Below are 25,128 nucleotides of genomic sequence, written 5' to 3'. Positions count from 1 at the left end.
ATGATATGCAATGGAAATATTTGGGATCATGGTTGGCTAGTTGTTCACAAGACTGTACATGGAAGGATAGAGGAGAAGGAGTTTAATATTCAGCTCCATCCTTTCAGGATTACAGGCTGTGGTCTCAGGAGAACAACATGTTGTCTTAGGATGTCAGTCCTTAGAACTGTTGTACCAATTGTACTGTTTCTTGAACCAAAGAAGAGTGCCAATGTCAGTACAACCACTATGATTGCTATGTTTGGTATAATCCTGCAGGGGGTTTTTTCAGTAAAAAGGAACCCAAAGTGCTTCAGCTTTGGGCCTCATCTTCTGGATCTGCTGTCTGTTCATCCATCAGCAGCGTGTTTCCAGGTCATCAGGAATCATTGCTGACTCCTCTGTAAAATGATAAAAGAACTATCAAAATTACAATACATCTAATACATGCAGGACACACAGAGTTTTAGTTTACTGCTGTTGCTGCTGTGACTTTTGGCATCATTCTGACTGGTTACAATAATATTTTACTCGCCAGTTCCATTAGAAGTTTTTTAACTGCTGCTATTCAAACAAATGTTGGTCAGATATGTCTTTGTCAGTATTTAGTTGCAAATAAATCTATTTGTCAGAATACATGTTTTCATTTTATCGGTTAAAACTAACAGCAGTATGATTGATGATTGTAAAACTTAATTTGTCTGTTAGGAAAACATCACATTACTAAATCAACAACAACTAACAATGTGTCCAATTTGAGACTTTTTTATTTAATTGATTCTTAAAATTCAGCAATTAAAAAAAAAGTACATTGAATGCATTTGAAACACTGGTTTTTGCTTGTAAAAGTTTAGATGTTAATGACTTTTAAGTGCTGGATGCATGAAAACAGAACATTATTTAAAATATTGTCATGTTAAATACTCTAAAATTATTAAAGACAAATAGGTGACCAATGTGAAAATGTTCTATCTTACCTTGCCTTCTCCTTTCAGTAGCTCCATCCTGTATTGAAGATGAATAAGTGTGTGTTAACTCACTGAAATTTTTCATTAATCATGTTTTGTTTCATAATTAGGTTTTATAAGTTGCATTTTCTTTTGTGAATGTCAAACTTGTGCAACATGGGTATTAATAATACATTTGTAACATCCATAACTGCTCTTTTATCTGGTGGTTTTGTTTAGTTGAGAAAGTTGTAGAGATTAAATACCTGAATTAATTACAGATGTTGAAGGTGGCCTTTACAAACACAGGTTCTCATTAACAAATAGAACAATATTAATAGTATTAACAGAGTCCACAATATGTGTAGAGTCATGAGAGATGGGTTTTCCTAATACTCTGACAATGTTGTCAGAGGTGAGGAAGAATCAGCCAAAGAAAATGTAATGAGTCATACGTTTTAGTTTAGTGACAACACACAGTCTCTGCAGTACAGCTGAAGACTCGCCTGGTCTTGACCTTTTAAATATCGAACCTTCAAGACTTTTTTATGGCTTCAAAGACTTCAGACATACAGATACAGAAAGACAGACTGTCTCTTGTGCCTTTCAGTGTGTTTATCAATGAACCTCTACTTTACATTTTCAGCTCTGATTAGGAAGTTGTCTTCTGATGTTGCCACTAAGCAGAAGAGATAAAGAAGTCCTGTAATTTCATTTATCTTAGATTTAAGGGACACATCAGCAACATCACTAAAGTAACTTTTTTCCACCTCTGACACATCGTCCAAGTTCACCCATTTCTAACACAGTCAGATGCAGAAATTCTCATTCATGCTCATTCAGGTCTTGTATTCTGTACTATTAAAAAGATCCAACAAGTCCAAAATGCAGCTGCTACAATTCTTCTGATTCACTGGTTTACGGTTTCATTCAAGTCAGACTACAAACTGCTACCTATTACCTCCTGACCTGTCAAAACTTCTCAGACCTCACATTCCCCCACGTACACTCACATCACAGGATGCAGGTTATCTCATTATTCCAAAGATTACACCATTCACATTTTATTTAATTAATATTTTTTTATGTTGTTACTATTTTCTCTTTATGTAGTTGTCTTTTCTTTTTTAACACTTTGTGATTTTACACTAAAAAAAAAACTAATTAGTAGCATATTTCCATTAAATATATTGACACAGGAAAATTGCCTGATCTGAGAGATACTGCGGTTCATGGTCAGCATCTTAACCCTGAATCCTGAATCCTATTATTTTCCTACAATCTAATTTTACTACCTTGCTACCTTGTTTTTGTTCCTTATTTACAGCTTTCTGTACAAAAGCCATAAAATGTATTATTTTATTCAAAGTAAGCTAACTTAAATAGCATTTTTGCCTTCAATAGTGTAGATGGAGACATGCAAGGTAGAGATGTTGCAGTTATTTGTTATGAGCTTTAACCACTAAGACAACAAGTCGACCCTGAAACATCCTTTTATGCAGATTCATCAAACATCTGGAGAGAATCTCTTGGTGTTGGTTGTGGTTGTGGATGTTTGCATGAGGATAGAAACTTCCTGTCTCTTAGCATGAAAATACATCATCAGGACTAATATTGTTGGTAGAATCACACTCTTGAAAGAACTTGAATATGTATGATGCACAACTAGATTAACATTATCAGTCAAATTTACAGAAATATTAATATACCACACCTAAAGAAATATAAAGAATGTAAATTCAAGTCAAAGATTTTTTTCATATCAAACCACCAAAATAGTTTATTTAGTGCATCAAAATAAATACAATATTTTGTGACTTCTTACCATTTCTGCCTTTGTATATGAAATTGATGATGATGTTGCACACACCTGAAATACAAACTGCTATTAACATGAACGTGAATCTCACATCCCCTACAAAAAATGAAAGAATAAATAATTCAAACAACAAATGGTTTACAAGGACACTGTATTGTATTCTAATGTCGTTAGCTGATCCCATCTTTGATAATGCACTCTGAGGTGAAACAATACAGAAAAATAATAAACTCAAAGCTCGTCATTTAGTCATTTAATGCTGTTAGAACATGATTTGTAACTCCTATGAGGGCATTGAGTACATTGTCATGTTTAATAAAAACAATGAGATGCATTAATAGTGCATAATAGTAGTGATGTTGCAGTTATTTGTTATGAGCTTTAACCATTAAGACAACAAGTCGACCCTGAAACATCCTTTTATGCAGATTCATCAAACATCTGGAGAGAATCTCTCGGTATTGGTTGTGGTTGTGGATGTTTGCATGAGGATAGAAACTTCCTGTCTCTTAGCATGAAAATACATCATCAGGACTAATATTGTTGGTAGAATCACACTCTTGAAAGAACTTGAATATGTATGATGCACAACTAGATTAACATTATCAGTCAAATTTACATAAATATTAATATACCACACCTAAAGAAATATAAAGAATGTAAATTCAAGTCAAAGACTTGATTTATATCAAACCAAAATAAACAAATAAAATATTTTGTGAGTTCTTACCTTTTCTGAATTTGTATATTAAGAAGCCGATGATGCACACAACCAGAATCACTCCTATCAGGCTGTACATCCATGTCCAATCCCCTACAAAGAAAGAGTAAATAAATAATTAAAACAACAAATGGTTTACAAGGACACTGTATTGTATTCAAATGTCGTTAGCTGATCCCATCTTTGATAATGCACTCTGAGGTGACCCAATACAGAAAAATAATAAACTCAAAGCTCGTCATTTAGTCATTTAATGCTGTTAGAACATGTTTTGTAACTCCTATGAGGACATTGAGTACATTGTCATATTTAGGAAAAACAGTAAGATGCATTAATACATTAAATGTGTTACAACAGATATTTGTTGGTGTGATAACTTACTTTTGATGAAGGGGTTGAAGACTTTTTCACTGAATTCACTGAAGCTGACTTGGTTTTTCAACGCACAGCTGAACCACAGCTCCTTATTTTCCTAGAAATTGAGAGAAAAACAATATTAACTGAAAGTTCATGATCCAAACATACAGATTTTTTGAGGAGCTCACTTTGTCTTTTTTTACAGTTTGTCTAGATTACCAACAATAACATCAGGGACAACACAGTGATGTTGCTACTTAGTCATCAGCTTTTCACTATATATGCTGTAATCCACTATTTAGCACATCTGCAAGACTGAATTATTCAGTATAAATTATAGTATACTAGTATGATTTGGTAGAACACTAAAACCTTATTTGGGCAATCTCTAACATCTTTTTGATTTTTTCTCTGTATCACAAATAGCTATAAAGTAATTAACAGAGAAACCTGTCAAGTTTTCTAATATCACATTTTTATCACATTCAAGATTGTATGGGAAACAAAAGAGATACAAAAACACTGTATTAGCCACACCTGGTGTATAGAGGACCAAAAGTGTCACATAAATAGTAATAAATAATTCAATTTATTAATATCTAATTGTACAATAAATACAGGAAATAATAAACTAATTTACAAATTAATTAATGTGATGCTTTATTACTATTACCATGACATATGGAGATATTCAGAGTTTTAAAAATGTCTGAATGCTGAAGGTTTAAACTTGTAACAAAATATCTTTTATATCTTTTATATGAATGTTTTGTGAAACTATGACGTTCATATAAAATATCAGATTATCTCAACAGTTGCCTGTTAATTGGATAAAAATAAAAATGTCCAACCTTGTATCCAAATGCAGCTCTTGTTGTCACTTTTTATGACTTTACAGAGACAAGTCTGGCCCTTTCCATGATCTGAAATCTTTATTTTCTGCAGGTTTGTTCATGTTGCTGTTCAGTTTATTTAATTATATATTGTTTATTTACCAGAGACAATTCACAGCATATTTAATATACCTGATATAGTTAAAGCTAATTTCAGAAATATTCTAAACTGTCTAAATATCCTAAACTGCACAGCCTGGATTCTGCCTCAGCTGGTCACCAACTGATGCCTGAATATGTGACTCAATTTAAAAAACTAGATTCTGGTTTATTCTTTCAACATGATTTATCTGTTACTGATGAGACACACAAACATCATTATCCTGTGTTTACCATTGTTATTTTGTGCTCCTTGGTTGAAGACCACGTCATGTCACCTGATGTCCAGTTATAGGTGACTGGTTCAGCACCTGTGGTGTCACCATTACAGGTGAGGACACAGTAGGTCATCTCAGGCTCACACAATAAGGAGATGGTGGGTTTAGAGACAGGAGCTGATAGAAAACAAAACAAAAAGATATTTCCTTTGAATTTAGGGCCGTTTTGATAAACTAAGAGAAACTTCATACACAATTCCTCCACTTACAGATAACCAGGAGTTCAGTCTTGCTGGTGACTTTGTTGTTGATCTCTACTGTGTAGCTGCCGCTGTCGTCTGGAGTCAGTCCTGTGATCGTCAGCGCTCCAGTTGAAGTGTTCAGTATACAACGATCTGCAAAAATGCACAGGTTTAGCTTCTCAACAGGGATTCTTAGTTGTCTAACAGTATGTTGATAGCTAGAGCCACTTATTTCCAGTGTTGGTCATTTAAGAGTGGGTAGCTGGAGAAATATGCACTTTAAAACACTGAAAATGTTTGTAGAACAGCTGATTTTCATACAAAAGTCTAGTTTTGATTTCCGACAGAAAAAGCAAGTGAATCCCTTTTTTATAACCCTAATTCCATTCATTTACCCATTGATAATTATGGAAGTAAGGTATTTAATTGGGTTTTACAAGGATAATGTAATATAATAATAATGTAATGATAATGTATTTGTCAAATTTATTGGACTATACTCCTTAAAGAACTCAATTCGTGCAGAAAACACATGAAAACCCCTGTATTATTATACAATCCATTAATTTAGCCAAAATCTGGGATAAAGCTATTAAATACTGTAACATAAATAACATAATAACAGAAAATATTAAGAACCTTAATTTAAACCAAAATCTCAACGTAAATTTGCCAAAAACTTCAAACTAATGTATAAAATCATTGATCTCTGGCTACCAAACAGCTTGATTCAGATTAAAGTGGTACCTTTGAATTGTCGGTAGGAGAAAGTCTCGTGTCCATTCCACTCTATGGCAAAATAAGGTCCATGTTTCCACTCTATGGTGTAGATGGGATTCACTGCAGAGGCTGGTGTGAGAACAGCTTTGTCACCTATTTTCCCGTAGAGTGGTTCTTCTGAAAAATAAAATAAATTAAAAACAAGTGAATGCAAATTTCTGTTGAAAATCGACATGAAATAAAAAATGCCTTTTTAACCCTTTGAGATCACATCCCTGGTCATATTGTGTATCTATTTAACAATATATGCCAAAAAATACAAAAAAATCAATTTCTTTGTATTCTTATATCAAAATCCAATCATGTTTTCGTCTTGTTAAACAAATATGATGTGTGCTTACGCAGACTTGAACCAACCAATTTCAACCAATAACATCATGACATCCACCCATCAATCAATCTTCAACTTTTAGCCTCACAGAGCTCAGATTGATTATGACACGCCCACTTTTCAATGTTCAAATCAGATTCCTCCCAACGTTACATCCCGCCTGTCTGTCCTGTTTCACTCAGAAATATGTCACAGTACGGATTGTACAGTTGTAGTGAGACTTTAGATTATAAATGTTAAATTTATTTGTGTATTTTTTTATTCATTTATATGTATATATATTTATATATTTACACATTTGTATATTTATTTATTCGTTCCTATATTCATTTACTTATTCACTTATTCATTTATTCACACATTTATTTACAAGTTTATTTATTTATTATGCTTATTAGATCATATTGACGGCTTCACTGAACAAATTAGAATATCAGCCTTGACTGACACAGAAATGAATGAAGCTGTATTCAGGATCTCAGATCCTGTGGGTCTGTAATACTGTTCATTCACCAATCAGAGTCTTTCAAAATAAAATAAATTAACTTCAAGTGAACGCAAATTTCTCTGTTTAAAGTCAAAATTAAATAAAAAATGACTTTTTGACTCTTTTAGATCACATCCCCGGTCATGTTATTTAAAAAAACTATTTAAGTAGCTGGTGTTTAGTCCAGTGGTTCCCAACCTGTAGGGTTCAGACCCCCCAAAGGGTCAGAAAGGAAAGAAAAGAGAAAAACTAAATGTTCTGCTGCTGTATTTATTTGTTTTTTCTAGCTTCATATTTGCTTTTCAGTGAAATATTGTATAATTTTACCTCTCTGGACCCACTAGCAATTCTATAAATGAAACCATCTGAAAAGTAAAGAGGTCCCAACTAGATGCTGCTTTTTTGTCACAGGGGTCACAAGCCAAACAGGTTGAGGAGCACTGGTTTGATCTTTAACACTGCATTGCATTTTTTAAATATGCTTTTTTCAAAATGTAAAATCACAATCTGTAAACTAACTACAATAAACATATGTCAAATGAATAGAGTGGAGTAAAAGTACAATATTTTCCTCTAAAATGTGGTGGAGCATAAAGTAGAATAAGTGATGGAGGCCAAAATCCACAGTGTGTCCACACAGTCATTTAAAAGTTGATGTGAAGCTTATATGAGGCTTCATCAGTCTGAGTTAGTCATATCAAGTGGATATCTGACACATTTACAGTCTTTTTAGCTAAAAATTCCCTCTTTATGTTTCCTCGGACAGTGTTTCCCTGTTGAGCTGTGGTGGAAGTAAAGTAACAAAAAGAGGAACTTTGGCACTAAAAAGACTGTAATGTTGAAAGATATCTACTTGATTTGACTCATTTGGACGCTGAAGCTTCATATTAGCTTCAGATAAACTTTTAAATACATTTTGCACAGAATGAGGACTGTGGATTTGATCACTTCCATTGTAAGGTCATTATGAAGGGATCTTCTAATGGTCAGTATGAACAGGAGGAATGATTACAGCAAGAAAAACATGTTTACATGTTCATTTGGGCTCCTGACTGTTGTTTTAAGACAGACTTGAAATGTGAACCCGTCCTTTTAACATATGCTTACAACTACATTATAGTGTGTTATAAACATTTATTAAATGTTTATAAATGTTCATATACATTTTATTAATGCTAAATAGGGGGACTTGAAGTGTTACCCAAGTGCCTCAGCTAATTTCCACTGATTCTAGTCTATTTCTAATTTAGGGGACAAATGTCCCTTTAAAACTCTTTACCTGCCTTATGACCCCTCATCACATCACTATTCCTTAAACCAGATTTATAAAACTCTTCACAGCCAAATATTCACAGTTATGATAGACTTCAAATATACATTTCCTGCTTTCACAGTTCATGTAAATGTGTACATTGTACATTGTCATGTTTAGGAAAAACAGTAAGATACATTAATACATTAAATGTGTTACAGCAGATATTTGTTGGTGTGATAACTCACTATTGAAGGGGTTGAAGACTATTTCACTGCTGATGAAGCTGACTGGGTTTTTAAGCATACAGCTGAACCACAGCTCATCATCTTCCTAGAAATTGGGAGAAAAACAATATTAGCTGAAAGTTCATAAACCAAACATACAGATTTTTTGAGGAGTTCACTTTGTCTTTTTACAGTTTGTCCAGATTATCAACAATAAGCTGGTCACCAACTGATACCTGAATATGTGAATCAATTTAAAAACTAGATTCTGGTTTATTCTTGCAACATGATTTATCTGTTACTGATCAGACACACAAACATCATTATCCTGTGTTTACCTTTGTTATTTTGTGTTCCTTGGTTGAAGACCATGTTTTGTCACCTGATGTCCACCAGTAGGTGACTGGTTCAGCATCTGTGGTGTCGCCATTACAGGTGAGGACACAGTAGGTCATCTCAGGTTCACAACATATGGAGATGGTGGGTTTAGAGACAGGAGCTGATAGAAAACAAAACAAAAAGATATTTCCTTTGAATTTAGGGCCATTTTGATAAACTAAGACAAACTTCGTACACAATTCCTCCACTTACAGATAACCAGGAGTTCAGTCTTGCTGGTGACTTTGTTGTTGATCTCTACTGTGTAGCTGCCGCTGTCGTGTAGAGTCAGTCCTGTGATCGTCAGCGCTCCAGTTAAAGTGTTCAGCGAACCACGATCTGCAAAAATGCACAGGTTTAGCTTCTAAACAGGGATTTTTAGTCATCTTACAGCATGTTGTCAGTTGGAGCCACTTATTTCCAGTGTTGGTCACTTATGAGTGGTCAGCTGGAGAAATATGCACTTTAAAACACTGAAAATATTTGTAGAACAGCTGATTTTCATACAAAAAAGTCTAGTTTTGATTTCCCACAGAAAAAGCAAGTGAATCCCTTTTTTATAACCCTAATTCCATTCATTTACCCATTGATAATTATGTAATTAAGGTGTTTAATTAGGTTTTACAGGGATAATGAAAGAATAAATCTATAGATTGCAACATCCTCAGATATTTAGGGATAATCTTCACAATTAAAGGACTTTTGTGATCAAAACACATTAAGTGATACCTTATTTAACAGTACACCTTTAAAGGGCCTCAATACTGTATTATAATACAATCTATTAAATTAACCAAAATCTGGGATAAACCTATTAAATACTGTAAAGAATTCATTAAAATATAATTAATTTACAACCGAAAATATTAAGAACCCTAATTTAAACCAAAATCTCAACGTAAATTTGTCAAAAACTTCAAACTAATTTATAAAATCATTGATCTCTGGCTACCAAACAGCTTGATTTAGATTAAAGTGGTACCTTTGAGGTGTCGATAGGAGTAAGTCTCGTCTCCATACCACTCCATGGCAAGATCAGGTCCATGTTTCCACACTATACTGGTGATGGGATTCACTGCAGAGGCTGGTGTGAGAACAGCTTTGTCACCTATTTTCTTGTAGAGTGGTTCTTCTGAAAAATAAAATAAAATAAAAACAAGTGAATGCAAGTTTCTGTTGAAAGTCAACATGAAATAAAAAATGCCTTTTTAACCCTTTGAGATCACATCCCCAGTCATATTGTGTATCTATTTAACAATATATGCCAAAAATACAAAAAAATCCATTTCTTTATATTCTTATATCAAAATCCAATCATGTTCTCTTCCTGTGAAACAAAATATGACATGTGCTTACGCAGACTTGAACCAACCAATTTCAACCAATAACATCATGACATCCACCCATCAATCAATCTTCAACTTTTAGTGTCACAGAGCTCAGATTGATTATGACACGCCCACTTTTCAATGTTCAAATCAGATTTCTCCCAACGTTACATCCCGCCTGTCTGTCCTGTTTCACTCAGAAATACGTCACCATATGGAAGTTAGATACTGTCGAAATGCCGTTTCATCTGAACTTTAAATCGGTGAAATGTTTTTGTCCTGCTCTAATTTTATATGGAAGGTTATATGGAAGGGCAGAAACTAAATATATAAATACATAAATAATTATATAATAAAATGCTTAAATATATGAATGAGTAAATAATTATATAATCTAATGCTTAATTATCACAATAAATAAATCACAAATTAAATGATATATTAAATATATAAATGTTAAATTTACTTGTTTATTTATATATGTATATTTATATATTTACATATTTATATACTTATTTATTCATTCACATATTAAATTATTTATTTACTTATTCATTTATTCACACATTTATTTATAACTTAATTTATTTATTTATTTATATATGCTTTTATTTATCCACAGTGTAACTTGCTGCAGCAAAATAAGTAAATGTGTCAACTTCATCCATCAGCAGTCAGGGGGTCGGACTCTGCCCTGTGATTGGTGGTTGAACTTGAATCTGCTGCTTTTGCCTAATTCAAGATGGCAGCACCTGGTGCAGATTTAAATTAAATCTTGTGTGTTACAATAGTAGATATGTCGGCTGTAGCTGAACAGATGGAGGCAAATTACAGTTCCAGTGCTTTATTAGATCAGATTGACGGCTTCACTGAACAAATTGGAATGATATTGACCCGACTGACACAGAAATGAATGAAGCTGTATTAACGATCCTCATGGAAATAGTGCAGGAACTAAGGCTGCAGGCTGACCAATCAGAGGCTTTAACCCGCCCCCTGACTTCTGATGGATGAAGTTGACACATTTATATATTTCGCTGCAGCAAGTTACACTATGGATAAATAAAAGTATATATAAATAAATGAATAAAATTATAAACAGATACATTAATGTGTGAATAAACTAATTAAGTAAATAAATTAATATACAAATGAATAAAATGAATAAAATGTGTAAGTATATAAATATATATCTAAATGAATAAATAAATACAGTCAAACCCAAAATTAATCATACCCCTGGCAAATTTTAACTTAAAGGTACTTTTATTCAACCAGCAAGTTTTTTTTTGACCGGAAATGACACGGGCTTCTCCCAAAAGATAATAAAACGATGTACAAGAGGCATCATTGTGGAAAAAATGATTTCTCAGCTTTTATTTACATTTGAACAAAAAGTGGCATGTCCAAAATTATTCATACCCTTTGCAAACTGTCACAGTCTATGGGGAAAAGTTCTATACCATTCCAAATAGTCCAAGCTGTTCTAAAGCATCCTAATTACCCTGATTCATTGGGAACAGCTGTTTTAATCTACTCAACAGGTGAAAAACAGCAACTCTCTGCAGTTGGTTTGTGGACAGTCATGGCTAAGACAATGGAGCTCACTGAGGACCTGCGGCTGCGCATTGTGGCTGCTCACAAGTCAGGAAAGGGCCATAAGGCCATATCTAAATGTTTTCAAGTTCCAGTGGCTACAGTGCAAAGTATTGTTAAAAAATACAAGACGTTCCACACTGTGGAAAATCTCAGAGGACGTGGTCAAAAGCCAAAAGTGACACCTGTGCTGGCCAGGAGGATGGTGAGAGAGGTGAAAAAGAAAAAGAAAGGCCATCCTGGTGAATATGTGCTCTGCTGGTAGCAATGTCTCAAGGTAGACAGTCCAACGGACACTGCTGGGTTCCACGGACGCAGACCAAGGGGGACGCCACTTCTCCAGATAAGGCACACAAAAGCCCACTTGGCCTTTGCAAATGCTCATCTGGACAAAGAAGAAGACTTCTGGTCTTCTGTTTTATGGTCAGATGAAACAAAAATTGGCCACAATGATGTATCCTTCATTTGGCGTAACAAAGGAGAAGCCTTCAACCCTAAGAACACCATCCCCACTGTCAAACATGGTGGTGGGAACCTAATGCTTTGAGGGTGTTTTTCAGCCAATGGACCAGGGAACACAGTAAACAGCACCATGAAAAAAGAGCAATACATCAAGATTCTCAACAACAACATCAGGCAGTCTGCAGAGAAACTTGGCCTTGGGCACCAGTGGACATTTTAGCACGACAACAACCCAAAACACACAGCAAAAGTGGTGAAGAAATGGTTAGAAACAAAAACATTAATGTTTTGCAGTGGCCCAGCCAGAGTCCTGAGTTGAATCCAATTGAGAATCTGTGGAGGGAGCCAAAGATCAGGGTGATGGCAAGGAGACCCTCCAACCTGAAAGAGTTGGAGCTCATCGCTAAAGATGAATGGGCAGAAATACCAGTGGAGACGTGCAAAAAGCTGGTCAGCAATTATAGGAAGCATTTGATTGCTGTAATAGCCAATAAAGGCTTTTCTATTGATTATTGAAAAGGTTATGAATCATTTTGGACCTGCCACTTTTTGTTCAAATGTAAATAAAAGCTGAGAAATATTTATTTCCACAATGATGCCTCTTGTACATCGTCTTATTATCTTCTGGTAGACGCCTGTCATTTCCAATCAAGAAAAAACTTGCTGGTTGAATAAAAGTCACTTTTAGTGAGTCAAAATTTGCCAGTGGTATGAATAATTTTGGGCTTGACTATACACACACAGATAAATTTAACATTTATATATTTAGTGTCTCATTTAATTTGTGATTTATCTTTGATGTGACGTCCATCTCTCTGCCTTTTACTTAAGAAGAGAGGTTGCTTTGGCTTCTTGGCTCAGGAGCCAGTGGGCGGGTTTGGAGAGGACCTCTAGGAACTACCTACACCTGGGTAGTTTAGACCTGCAGCCTATTTAGGTGTCTTCTTGTTAACCTCTTTCTCTCTCTTCCTTCCAGGTCTCCACCAGCCCAATGGGTTACACTTTGGTTTTCTTTTGTTTTGCTTGCATGCATCACATACTTCACTCATCCACACATTGCATTCATGACTGTTTAGCTGACTAACATTATTATATTTTTTATTAAGTTAACAATAAATCTAATTTTTAGAAGCTTTATTAATGTGTGATTCCTTTCTTTGTCACTGACCTTGAGCCAGTTCATGACAATGGTCACAATTAAGCATTAAATTACATAATAATATAATATAATATATTTGTTTATTTGAGCATTTAATTATAAAGTTATTAATGCAATTATATATTTAGTTTCAGCCCTTAAAAACCTCCATACATGGAAGCAAAAAGTGCCAATCAGACAAAACACACAGACCTTTTAAAAAAGGAAATAATGGAAGGATCCAATTACTTTTTTAATTAAATTAATACATTTAAAATATTAAAAATTAAAAATTAAGTAGCTGGTGTTTAGTCCAGTAGTTCCCAACCTGTAGGGTTCAGACCCCCCAAAGGGTCAGACAAGAAAGAAGAGAGAAAAACTAGCTAAATATTCTACTGCTGTTTATTTGTTAGAATTTTCTCTAACCTCATATTTGCTTTACAGTGAAATATCATAAAATTTTACCTTTCTGAACAAATTGCATTTCTCAATGAGTCGGTACCCCCTCAGGGGGCATTCAGAGAACATCTAAGGGTGCTGGAAGCAATATTTTTGAAGGGGGCATTGAGGTGTTCTTGGGGGACGTTTGAGTGTGTCCAGGGCCCAGAGCTGAACAGAGAAAATCATTCAGGCCGGGAGACTTGATTTCCTGCATTCTGGTGAATTTTAGTACATGTGAATAACAAACTAATGAGCCAACAACTACTTAGTACAATGTATTGTTATGAGCCTCAAATAAAATCAAAGGTACATATCATTAAGGAGGGGGACAACAATACGACCACTACTGTGGTATCTATGTTACTCTCTCCGCCTTCAAAAAGAAAAAAGCAAGAGCACAACACACCTTTATCTTTTAATGTACCAATATAATACAGTTAATAACTCTCTCTACCTATTCAAAGAACAGAGCAAGAGCACAATACCCTACTCACTTTACTGATATACACTAACAGTTACCCATCAAAGGTTAAAATAACCCTTTAACCAACATAAACATTAAATAACATAGATCTTTAAGTTTCAACAAGTTGCAGTAGCCTGAATAGTGAGAAGACGTTGTCTCAATTATTTTAAATTATGAGCTCAAAGTATTAACTCACTGACAAAATGAATGAATAATACTGACCACATTAACTAGACTAGATATGCCAATTATGCTATCAATGATTTTGAGGAAACTAGAGAGGGAATTACCACTTTTATTATTAATTGTCAGAGGACGATGATAGCGAATCGGTAACATTAGCTCCGTTAGCTAAGTAACAAAAGTTAGCTAGCCAGCACGTTTATTTACCTTTTTTTCCTCTCTTTCCATCTCTCTGCCCCACCCCATGGGTGTTTTCCTCTTTTTTCCACCGTCCATCTAGCTGCTAAGTCATTTAGCACTAAATGTACTTGCTGCCAAACAAAACATCTCTCTCTCTGTTGTCACAGCGCGCAGAGCAGTGTTGAGTTCAGGGAAAAGTCCCGGTGCTCCCGATTGCCAGTCCGGGCCTGGTCTCTACCGCGGTTTGCTGTCATTTATGGTTGCGCTAGCTTCTCTGTCCTCTACTCTATTTGACGGTGTTTGTATTTAGCTTAGTTTGTAACGTGCACTAAAATGTGTTAAACTCCTGTACACTTAGTAACTAGCTGAAACAGCCCTTCCTCCCAACCAGCAGCCAGTATTCTCTGAACTGGAACGAAGAACCTGGAACAAAAGTCAAATATTAGCAGACAGTATGATCAGAAAGTCTGATGTCTACCTATAATTCCAACAAGGAAGTGGGATGGTATTAATGTAGTCTGTTTTTTTCTCTCTGATACGTGCAAAACGGGACAAATAAATTGTTTGTGGATAAGATAAAGATAAAATTCTAACCATAGCTGTGCTACAGTAATACCACCATACAGATGCCAATTCCTGTGCTTTTTAGGGCTTTGCTGAGGAAAATGTAATGATATCGGCCCTGACTGACACAGAAATGAAGATGTATGGACGATCCTCGCGGAGATGATGCAGCAACTGAGGCTGCAGGCCCACCAATCAGAGGCTTTAACCCGGCTCCTGACTTGATCGATGAAGTTGACACATTTATTTATTTCGCTACAGCAAGTTACACTAAGTTATATAAATAAATACAATTATAAATGTGTGAACAAATTAATAACAAACTAATGTAATTAATATATGAATAAATAAACATACAAATATGTAAATATATAAATATGTATATAAATAATTAAATACACATAAATGTAACAATTTTATATTTAACTATTTTTCTGTTGTCACAGTTGATGTAAATGTGGGCATGTGCATTGGTAAATAGAAGCTGGACTATCTATTTAACCTGAGGGTGTGGTCACAAAATTAAAATTGAAACAGAAAAATATAACACAAAATATGCACAGAAATACCATAAAACCATGATATTATAATTTTCTCAACATGTCAGTTATAAACAGTTTAAATTATAGAAAACTTACTGGCGTTGGCTCTCACTGCGATCCAGAACAGAAAGAAAAACAGCCACATTTTCCTTGTCCTTAGTTTGGCTTAAATACAAGCAAGACACGTAAATTCACGGTGATTCTTCTGATATTTAAAAAATTTCAAGTATATAGAGATTAAAATGTATTCAGAAAGTGAAAAAGTTGGAAAGGTTGCTGCTGACAGCCGAAGCTGAGAGTGAAGGTGAAGTAAGGGCAAGGTTGTTTTTATAAGAGTTCTCGTATTACGTCCAGGGCAAGATCACAGACACTATAAATAATTTACAGTAGAATGATCACTCTTGCAAAATCTTTTGCAAATCCAGGGTTACCGTCTAGACATGAAGGGCTTAACCCAAGCGGGTAGCTCCTGGCGTGAAAAGTGAAGCCAATGCAGAAGTGCCTTCAACCTGCATTCTATCTAATGGCCATCAGGGGGCGACTCCACTGGCTGCAAAGAGAAGTCCGATTGTATAGAAGTTTAGGAGAAAATGACCCTACTTCTCACTTGATTTATTACCTCAGTGAGCACTTTCCTAATGAGTCTCCATAACTAGTTTCAAGTATTTTTCAGTACATCATGATGTTCATTTTGTAAATCATGGTCCCATTTGTAACCATGTAACCATGGTGTAACCCGAGAGTCACAGGGTATAGACGTAGCTGCTGCTATTTCGGGTCACCTAAAAAAAGTATTGGTCAGTGTTTGGTTGTGATAAAAGATCTTCTAATGAGTTGGGTGGTCAGCTTTTCCAGTGAGTACATAGTTTTAATTAGGGTGACCATATTTTCAAACCCCCGAACCTAGACCCTTAAGTGTACGTTTCCGCACGTTCACGCACACGCACATGCACATGTATGCGCTTATGCACGTACCTTAGGTATTTTCATCAGGATGGGGGGAAACTTATTTCAGTGCTTAGCACACCAACGTGGAGTATTCAGAAGGCTGTCACTGGCGTTTGTCCCTCTGAAGGAGATCACTACTTCCCACTTGAAGCCACTGCTTATGTTTGGCCGTCTTAATATGATCTTTTATATCGGCATTTCCACAATGTATGACAGAAAATGTACTCTTGCAGTGTATGCAAAATTCAGCATTTTCGTTGCCCGGTATTTCACGAAGGAGCTCTTTAGAAAAGATAGACTCTCTCTTCAGCTTGATAGCTAAACGTTAGCATACTGACAGGAGCAGTCCGAAAGAGCCACAAGCATCGTAGCAACAGCCTTGACAATAACACAGTGTTTGACACACTCTTGTTTATTGTTTATTTATTATTTGTTTGCTATGATCGTATAGTTTGTGTAAATATGCTTTAGCAATGTTATATTGTCATTGAATTGAACTGAGAGAGAGAAGTTGGCAGTTACACGTTTCCTTTGGCAGCAAGTGCATTTATTGCGGCTAAATGACTTAGTAGCAAGATGGACGGTGGAAAAAGAGGAAGGATGGAGCAGAGAGGGAAAGACAGAAAAAAAGAAAGGTAAATAAATGTGCTAGCTAGCTAACATTTGCTACTTAGCTAACGCAGCTAATGTTACCGATGCGTCATCATTGTCCCCTGTCAATGTTAAAGCTGCCAAGAAATTGGACAATCAATAATAAAATTATAGTTCCCTTTCTATTTTCCTCAAAACCATTGATGGCATAATTGGCATATCTAGTCTAGTTAATGTGGTCAATATTATTTGAAAATTCCTTCGTTTTGTCAGTGAGTTCATACTTTGAGCTCATAATTTAAAATTATTGAGACAACACAACGTCTTCTGTCACTATTCAGGCTACTGTAATTTGTTGAAACTTAAATATATATGTTATTTAATGTCTCTGGCTAGAGCACATGATATGCAATGGAAATGTTTTGGATAATGGTTGGCTAGTTGTTCACAGGACTGTACATGGAAGGATAGAGGAGAAAGAGTTCAATATTCAGCTCCATCCTTTCAGGATTACAGGCTGTGGTCTCAGGAGAACAACATGTTGTCTTAGGATCTCGGTCCTTAGAATTGTTGTACCAATTGTACTGTTTCTTGAACCAAAGAAGAGTGCCATTGTCAGTACAACCACTATGATCGCTATGTTTAGTATAATCCTGCAGGGTTTTTTCAGTAAAAAGGAACCCAAAGTACTTCAGCTTTGGGCCTCATCTTCTGGATCTGCTGTCTGTTCAATCATCAGCAGTCTGCATGTTTCCAGGTCATCAAGAATCATTGCTGACTCCTCTGTAAAATGATAAAAGAACTATCAAAATTACAATACATCTAATACATGCAGATCACACAGAGTTTTAGTTTACTGCTGTAACTTTTGGCATCTTTCTGACTGGGTACAATAATATTTCTCTCACCAGTTCCATTGCTGGTATCTTGGGTCACAACAGATGTTGGATCCTGGGTGGATGTTTTATGGACCTCAGATATTGTTGAGATCACTGTTGAATGATAAAAGAATTGTCACAACCACAATACATCTGTCAGACAGTGAAACTTCTAGTTTACTGCAGTTATAACGTTTCAAGGAAAAAAGTCTGTTGTTATAACTCTCAGGGTTTTGGCTATCATTTATATTTGGTATGAAAATATTTCTCTCACCAGTTCCATTGCTGGTATCTTGGGTCACAACAGATGTCGGGTCCTGGGTGGATGTTTTTTGAACAGGTGGAAGCATTACTGACATCTCTGTGAAATAAATAAAGAATTGTCACAACCATGATGCATCTATCACACAGTGAATCCATATTAGAAGTTTTTTAACTGCTGCTATTCAAACAAATGTTGGTCAGATATGTCTTTGTCAGTATTTAGTTGCAAATAAATCTATTTTATATTATATTCTGTTGGGGGTTGCAAGGTGGACCCAAATGCAGACACAGACAAAAGTGACAGTGAATGAAATAAGGCTTTATTGCCAGGGAAGTGGGGGCATGGAGGTGGATGGAGTGGAGATGAAGCACGCTGAGGCAGAGGACTGGAGGGATGAGAGGAGAGAGGGAGAATGGCAAGGGCTAGCAGAAGGGAGCAGGTGGTGATGGGCTGGAGAGCAGGTAAGCTGGCAGGTGAGCGATGGTCCAGGGGCACTAGAGAGAGAGACAGCAGGTAGCAAAAATCCAAACTTGGAGAAATCACGATAGCTAAGTGAGAGGCCCAAAGCGTATGCTACCACTTGAGTAGGGAGATGTGATGAGCTGATTGTGGACAGGGGTGTAGAGCTGGAAGCCAGGAGAGCCAACGCCCAGGCCAACACACACACCCACACAAACAAACACACAGTGGGTACGTCTCATGTATCTTATTTTATGGCTCCTCGCTCCTCGCTCCCCGCCTGAACCGGAAGTTGTTCCTGATGCGCCATTTTGACGATCGTCCCAAGTCTCTTATTTTGCTCGGAGGAGCGGGGAGCGAGGAAACATGAGAGCAGCCTTCACGGAAGTCTTTTACCAGCCGACACGCCCCCTTATTGGATATCAGTTATTGATTGGACGCTGCAGCTGATCTGACTGATCTGATACATCATTGCAGTTTCATACCGAAGTGGAGACAGATTATAGATCCAATTTAAATGTATCACTCCCAAGTTTTCTGCTTTACTTGTTTTCTGATTCATCATATAGTTAAAATCTGTTAATTGTCGGTCTGATCAACAAAAGAACCATTAACAACTTTCTTCATGTATTAGAAAGATTTTTCTTTTCATGATCTATTATTTCCTCCATTAAACTGTTTCTTGCTGACAGACAGACTCTTCCTGACTTTCATTTTATCCATAATGACAGTTAAACACATTTATATTTTACATCATTTATCGTCATTTCCATTCAGTTACATGCGAGGCTGAAAATTCCTGAGTGTTGGGTTTGATATGAGTTACATCATTTCCATTTTCCCTGAAACATTTAGCCAAATACATATTTTCCAGTGTTCAGAAGAAATGATCATATTCTGAGTTATTGAATGATGAATTCACTATCAGGATTATCAAAAAACACAGATACAAATAATCAATAAATAGTATAAACGCATTCTGCAAGTAGAAATGGTTCCTGTGCCTCTGAGCAAGACACAGTATAAATGCAGAATGCAGGTTTTTATTTTGGTGTTTGTTAGACAGGTAACAGGTTGCAGAGAGAAAACAGCTGCTCTAGCGGTGATAACAGTGAACCTTTATTAGTGTTAGCACAGTGCACATGTGTACAGACACAAACTCCATCAGAAGTTTCTACAGCTGTTAAAGCCGACTGACAGCTGATCCAGCTGTGATCAGCTGTCGCCGTCATCAGAAACGGACGTCGCTTCACATGACGCTTCAGAGGAGAGGACGTCTCATGGGTGCATCCCAAGTCTCTTAAATTGCATCCACGTTTCCTTCACTTGAGTCTTTTCCTTGCGTCTTAGTCCCTCCCACCGTGGATGCAAGGAGAGACGCAAGGAAACCAAGCGAGGAGAGAGGAAACGAGGAAATTTGTTTTAAGAGACATGAGACGTCCTGTAGTGAGTATTTTCAGCTTGATCCCCTTATTCTTACAGTACACTTACCTCTGTTTGTAATCAAAAAACATAAATAAAGATGTCATACTGTGAGAACAAGACAAGTTTATTTGTACAGCACATTTCAACAACAAGACAATTCAAAGTTGTTTTTTTTACATAGAACAAAAAAAAAAGCATCAAGAAAAGAAACAAAACACAATTGCCGACATCATCATCATTATCATCATCATCAGCAGCAGCAGCAGCAGCAGCAGTCTTTTCTCAAAGATTGAGAGGGACTCTGCAGATTGAACAGAGTTTGGTAACTCGTTCCACCACCGAGGAACTACAGAAGAGAAGAGTCTAGTAGTGACTTAGAGCCCTGTTGTGGTACCAGGCGCCTTTCATTGGCAGAGCGTAGTGAGCAGGAGGGAGTGTAGACCTGAATGAGAGAGTTCAGGTAGGTGGGAGCCGTTTAAGTTGCTGTTTTATAAGCGAGCGTCAGGGTTTTGAATTTGATGTGAGCAGCAACTGGGAGCCAGTGGAGGGACATGAACAGCAGGGTGACGTGTGCTGTTTTGGGCTTGTTGAAGACCAGACGTGCCGCCACGTTCTGGATCATCTGCAGAAGTTTTTACTTCTACAATCAACAACTTGTTTCTTCTCTTTGGCATGTTAGCAGTTTAAAATGTTCCTCAGACCTCAGAACTTACTGTAGAAGCCAGTAATCATCTGACCTTCATGAGCTGAATATGTACTGTATTTAATTTGGCTCTGGTAAAGGTTAGAGGATTTCTTAATAGGTTCACTTGGAAGTATGAAAAATACACTAAGTACAAAAGAAATCAGCCTTTTCAAGTAAGAATTGATCAAAGAATAAATCACATCTCAGCTCTGAGTTCACTTGACACTGAGTCTTAATATTGTGCCACCAAATGCTCATGTTGGTAGATATTATGAGTTCAAAGGCATCACAAAATAACATTAGTTTCTTCTTTTCTTTTATAGACTTAAATATAAGTTACATGTGTCATTTTATGTAGCTTTGTATTTTGTATAATGTCTCCTGTGTGTTATTTGCTTTGTATTGTTTGTTATTGTGCTGTTATATGTTTTAATTGTAAGGAACTACAGATGAAAATTAGCTCTGATGCAGTACATCAAATGTTAACATTTATGTTAAACACTGTACATGGTCCCAATAAATACAATACAACAAAAAATGAAATAATAAAAAGCAAAAGTGCATATTGACTAAATTACAGCTCATGAAAGAGACAATGAAACAGATCCAAATGCAAAATAAAGAGATTTAGATGAACAAAAACACAATAACTCAAATACAGTAACCACTGCCAACTTAATAAATTAATTTAGAGATGCACAACCACAAACCTCCACCTGGCTGCAGGTATTTCACACAGTTCTGCTCACAGCTGTCAGCATTTAACTCTGCTTGTAGTCACATCTGTTGGGAAGGATCAGCCCAAAGCAGTTACATTCAGTGATGAAACCCTGAACTTCTGTCCTGACAGACAACAAATCTGTTGTTTGGTATAATCCTGCAGGGTTTTTTTTAGTAAAAACAAACCCAAAGTACTTCAGCTTTGGGCCTCATCTTCTGGATCTGCTGTCTGTTCATCCATCAGCAGCGTGTATCCAGGTCATCAGGAATCATTGCTGACTTCTCTGTAAAGTCACACAGAGTTTTAGTTTACTGCTGTTGCTGCTGTAATTTTTGGTATCATTCTGACTGGATACAATAACATTTCTCTCGGCAGTTTCATTACTGGGATCTGCAACAGGTGTCGAGTCCTGGATGGATGGGTTTTGGACAGGTGGAAGCATTTCTAGCATCTCTGTGAAATAAATAAAGAATTGTCACAACCATGATGCATCTATCACACAGTGAATCCATATTAGAAGTTTTTTAACTGCTGCTATTCAAACAAATGTTGGTCAGATATGTCTTTGTCAGTATTTAGTTACAAATAAATCTATTTGTCAGAATACATGTTTTCATTTTATCTGTTAAAACTAACAGCAGTATGATTGATGACTGTAAAACTTCATTTGTCTGTTAGGAAAACATCACATTACTAAATCAACAACAACTAACAATGTGTCCAATATGAGACTTTTTTATTTAATTGATTTTTAAAATTCAGCAAAAAAAGTACATTGAATGCATTTGAAACACTGGTTTTTGCTTGTAAAAGTTTAGATATTAATTACTTTTAAGTGCTGGATGCATGAAAACAGAACATTATTTAAAATATTGTCATGTTAAATACTCTACAATTATTAAAGACAAATAGGTGACCAAAGTGAAAATGTTCTATCTTACCTTGCCCTCTCCTTTCAGCAGCTCCTGTACAGAAGATGAATAAGTGTGTGTTAACTCACTGGAATTCTTCATTAATCATGTTTTGTTTCATAATTAGGTTTTATAAGTTACATTTGAAACACTGTTTTTTGTAAAAGTTTAAATATTAATTACTTTTAAGTGCTGGATGCATGAAAACAGATAAGACATACAGATACAGAAAGGCAGACTGTCTCTGGTGCCTTTCAGTGTGTTTATCAATGAACCTCTACTTTACATTTTCAGCTCTGATTAGGAAGTTGTCTTCTGATGTTGCCACTAAGCACAAGAGATAAAGAAGTCCTGTAATTTCATTTATCTTAGATTTGAGGGACACATCAGCAACATCACTAAAGTAGTTTTCTTCCACCTCTGTCACATCGTCCAAGTTCACCCATTTCTAACACAGTCAGATGCAGAAATTCTCATTCATGCTCATTCAGGTCTTGTATTCTGTACTATTAAAAAGATCCAACAAGTCCAAAATGCAGCTGCTACAATTCTTCTGATTCACTGGTTTACGGTTTCATTCAAGTCAAACTACAAACTGCTACCTATTACCTCCTGACCTGTCAAAACTTCTCAGACCTCACATTCCCCCACGTACACTCACATCACAGGATGCAGGTTATCTCATTATTCCAAAGATTAAACCATTCAAATTTTATTTAAGAAATACATTCTTGGGCGTTCTATGCTTTTATTGATTATTGATTAGTATCAGTGAAGAGATGACAGAAAATGAGGGACGGGGGGAGAGAGAGATGGAGAACAACAATCAATAAAGGTCCCTAATCAAACATGAATCAGGGACGTTGTGGTTCATGGTCGACGCTTCACCTCTTAAATCCAATTTTTGCCACTCCTATAACTCAATAGTATCATGTATGTTTAATATAATGTAGTATGTTGTTATTATTTTCTATTTCTGTAATTGTCTTCTTTCTTCTTTTGTGATTTGACACTAAAAAATAAACTAATTATTGTCATATTTCCATTAAATACATTGAGAGTTTCCAGGTCCTGGGTGGATGTTTTATGGACCTCAGAAATTGTTGAGATCAGTATTAAATGATAAAAGAATTGTCACAACCACAATACATCTGTCAGACAGTCAAACTTCTAGTTTACTGCAGTTATAACGGTTCAAGAAAAAAAGTTGTTCTTACCCTTATCCGACCTTTCTTGACGCTCTGTGAAATAAACAAAGCATTGTCACAACCATGATGCATCGATCACACAGTGAATCCATATTAGAAGTTTTTTAACTGCTGCTATTCAAACAAATGTTGGTCAGATATGTCTTTGTCAGTATTTAGTTGCAAATAAATCTATTTGTCAGAATACATGTTTTCATTTTATCTGTTAAAACTAACAGCAGTATGATTGATGACTGTAAAACTTCATTTGTCTGTTAGGAAAACATCACATTACTAAATCAACAACTAACAATGTGTCCAATTTCAGACTTTTTTATTTAATTGATTCTTAAAATTCAGCAATTAAAAAGAAAAAGTACATTGAATGCATTTGAAACACTGGCTTTTGCTTGTAAAAGTTTAGATATTAATTACTTTTAAAGTGCTGGAATCATGAAAACAGAACATTATTTAAAATATTGTCATGTTAAATACTCTACAATTATTAAAGACAAATAGGTGACCAAAGTGAAAATGTTCTCTCTTACCTTGCCTTCTCCTTTCAGCAGCTCCTGTATAGAAGACGAATAAGTGTGTGTTAACTCACTGGAATTCTTCATTGATCATGTTTTGTTTCATAATTAGGTTTTATAAGTTACATTTTCTTTTGTGAATGTCAAACTTGTGCAACATGGGTATTAATAATACATTTGTAACATTCATAACTGCTCTTTTATCTGGTGGTTTTGTTTAGTTGAGAAAGTTGTAGAGATTAAATACCTGAATTAATTATAGATGTTGAAGGTGGCCTTTACAAACACAGGTTCTCATTAACAAATAGAACAATATTAATAGTATTAACATAGTGGACAATATGTGTAGAGTCATGAGAGATGGGTTTTCCTAATACTCTGACAATGTTCTCAGAGGTGAGGAAGAATCAGCCAAAGAAAATGTAATGAGTCATACGTTTTAGTTTAGTGACAACACACAGTCTCTGCAGTACAGCTGAAGACTCGCCTGGTCTTGACCTTTTAAATATCGAACCTTCAAGACTTTTTTATGGCTTCAAAGACTTCAGACATACAGATACAGAAAGGCAGACTGTCTCTGGTGCCTTTCAGTGTGTTTATCAATGAACCTCTACTTTACATTTGCAACTCTGATTAGGAAGTTGTCTTCTGATGTTGCCACTAAGCACAAGAGATAAAGAAGTCCTGTAATTTCATTTATCTTAGATTTGAGGGACACATCAGCAACATCACTGCTACCTATTACCTCCTGACCTGTCAAAACTTCTCAGACCTCACATTCCCCCACGTACACTCACATCACAGGATGCAGGTTATCTCATTATTCCAAAGATTACACCATTCACATTTTATTTATGTAATAATGTTTTGGGCATTCGATGCTTTTATTGATTAT

General features: G+C 35.7%; 2 protein-coding genes across 6 annotated transcripts in view; both read right to left on the bottom strand.

The window, feature by feature from the left end:
- Positions 1 to 2,671: 2,671 nt before the first annotated feature.
- On the bottom strand, positions 2,672 to 18,475 carry LOC121892017 (carcinoembryonic antigen-related cell adhesion molecule 1-like). Of its 5 annotated transcripts, XM_042404778.1 has the most exons (13): positions 18,322 to 18,475; positions 18,078 to 18,161; positions 17,860 to 17,952; positions 9,713 to 9,862; positions 8,944 to 9,069; positions 8,691 to 8,851; positions 8,374 to 8,458; positions 6,023 to 6,172; positions 5,303 to 5,428; positions 5,050 to 5,210; positions 3,848 to 3,938; positions 3,476 to 3,559; positions 2,672 to 2,841 (listed from the first exon to the last, which is right to left on the bottom strand). In XM_042404778.1, exons 4-13 carry the CDS (start codon positions 9,756 to 9,758, stop codon positions 2,711 to 2,713), a joined length of 1,161 nt encoding a protein of 386 aa, XP_042260712.1. In that variant the 5' UTR covers positions 9,759 to 9,862; positions 17,860 to 17,952; positions 18,078 to 18,161; positions 18,322 to 18,475; the 3' UTR covers positions 2,672 to 2,710. The 5 variants fall into 5 exon arrangements, with proteins under 5 accessions (XP_042260712.1, XP_042260710.1, XP_042260711.1 ...); XM_042404776.1 differs by lacking the exons at positions 17,860 to 17,952; positions 18,078 to 18,161; positions 18,322 to 18,475 and adding exons at positions 13,720 to 13,910; positions 14,552 to 15,400; XM_042404777.1 differs by lacking the exons at positions 17,860 to 17,952; positions 18,078 to 18,161; positions 18,322 to 18,475 and adding exons at positions 13,720 to 13,863; positions 14,552 to 15,400.
- A 3,308-nt stretch (positions 18,476 to 21,783) lies between these two features.
- LOC121892015 overlaps positions 21,784 to 25,128 on the bottom strand; it is a 42,731-nt gene continuing 39,386 nt past the window's right edge. Inside the window, exons 23-27 of the mRNA XM_042404772.1 lie at positions 24,249 to 24,272; positions 23,731 to 23,754; positions 22,544 to 22,567; positions 21,987 to 22,055; positions 21,784 to 21,885 (exon numbers count right to left, since the gene is read on the bottom strand). Coding sequence (XP_042260706.1) covers positions 21,842 to 21,885; positions 21,987 to 22,055; positions 22,544 to 22,567; positions 23,731 to 23,754; positions 24,249 to 24,272 — 185 coding nt within the window. The 3' untranslated portion in view covers positions 21,784 to 21,841. The remainder of the gene's footprint in view (positions 21,886 to 21,986; positions 22,056 to 22,543; positions 22,568 to 23,730; positions 23,755 to 24,248; positions 24,273 to 25,128) is intronic.

Source organism: Thunnus maccoyii, chromosome 24 (assembly GCF_910596095.1).
Source record: "Thunnus maccoyii chromosome 24, fThuMac1.1, whole genome shotgun sequence".
Taxonomy (NCBI): Eukaryota; Metazoa; Chordata; class Actinopteri; order Scombriformes; family Scombridae; genus Thunnus; species Thunnus maccoyii.
Note: the sequence above shows the minus strand (reverse complement) of the source record. Positions and strands in the feature narration are given on the sequence as shown.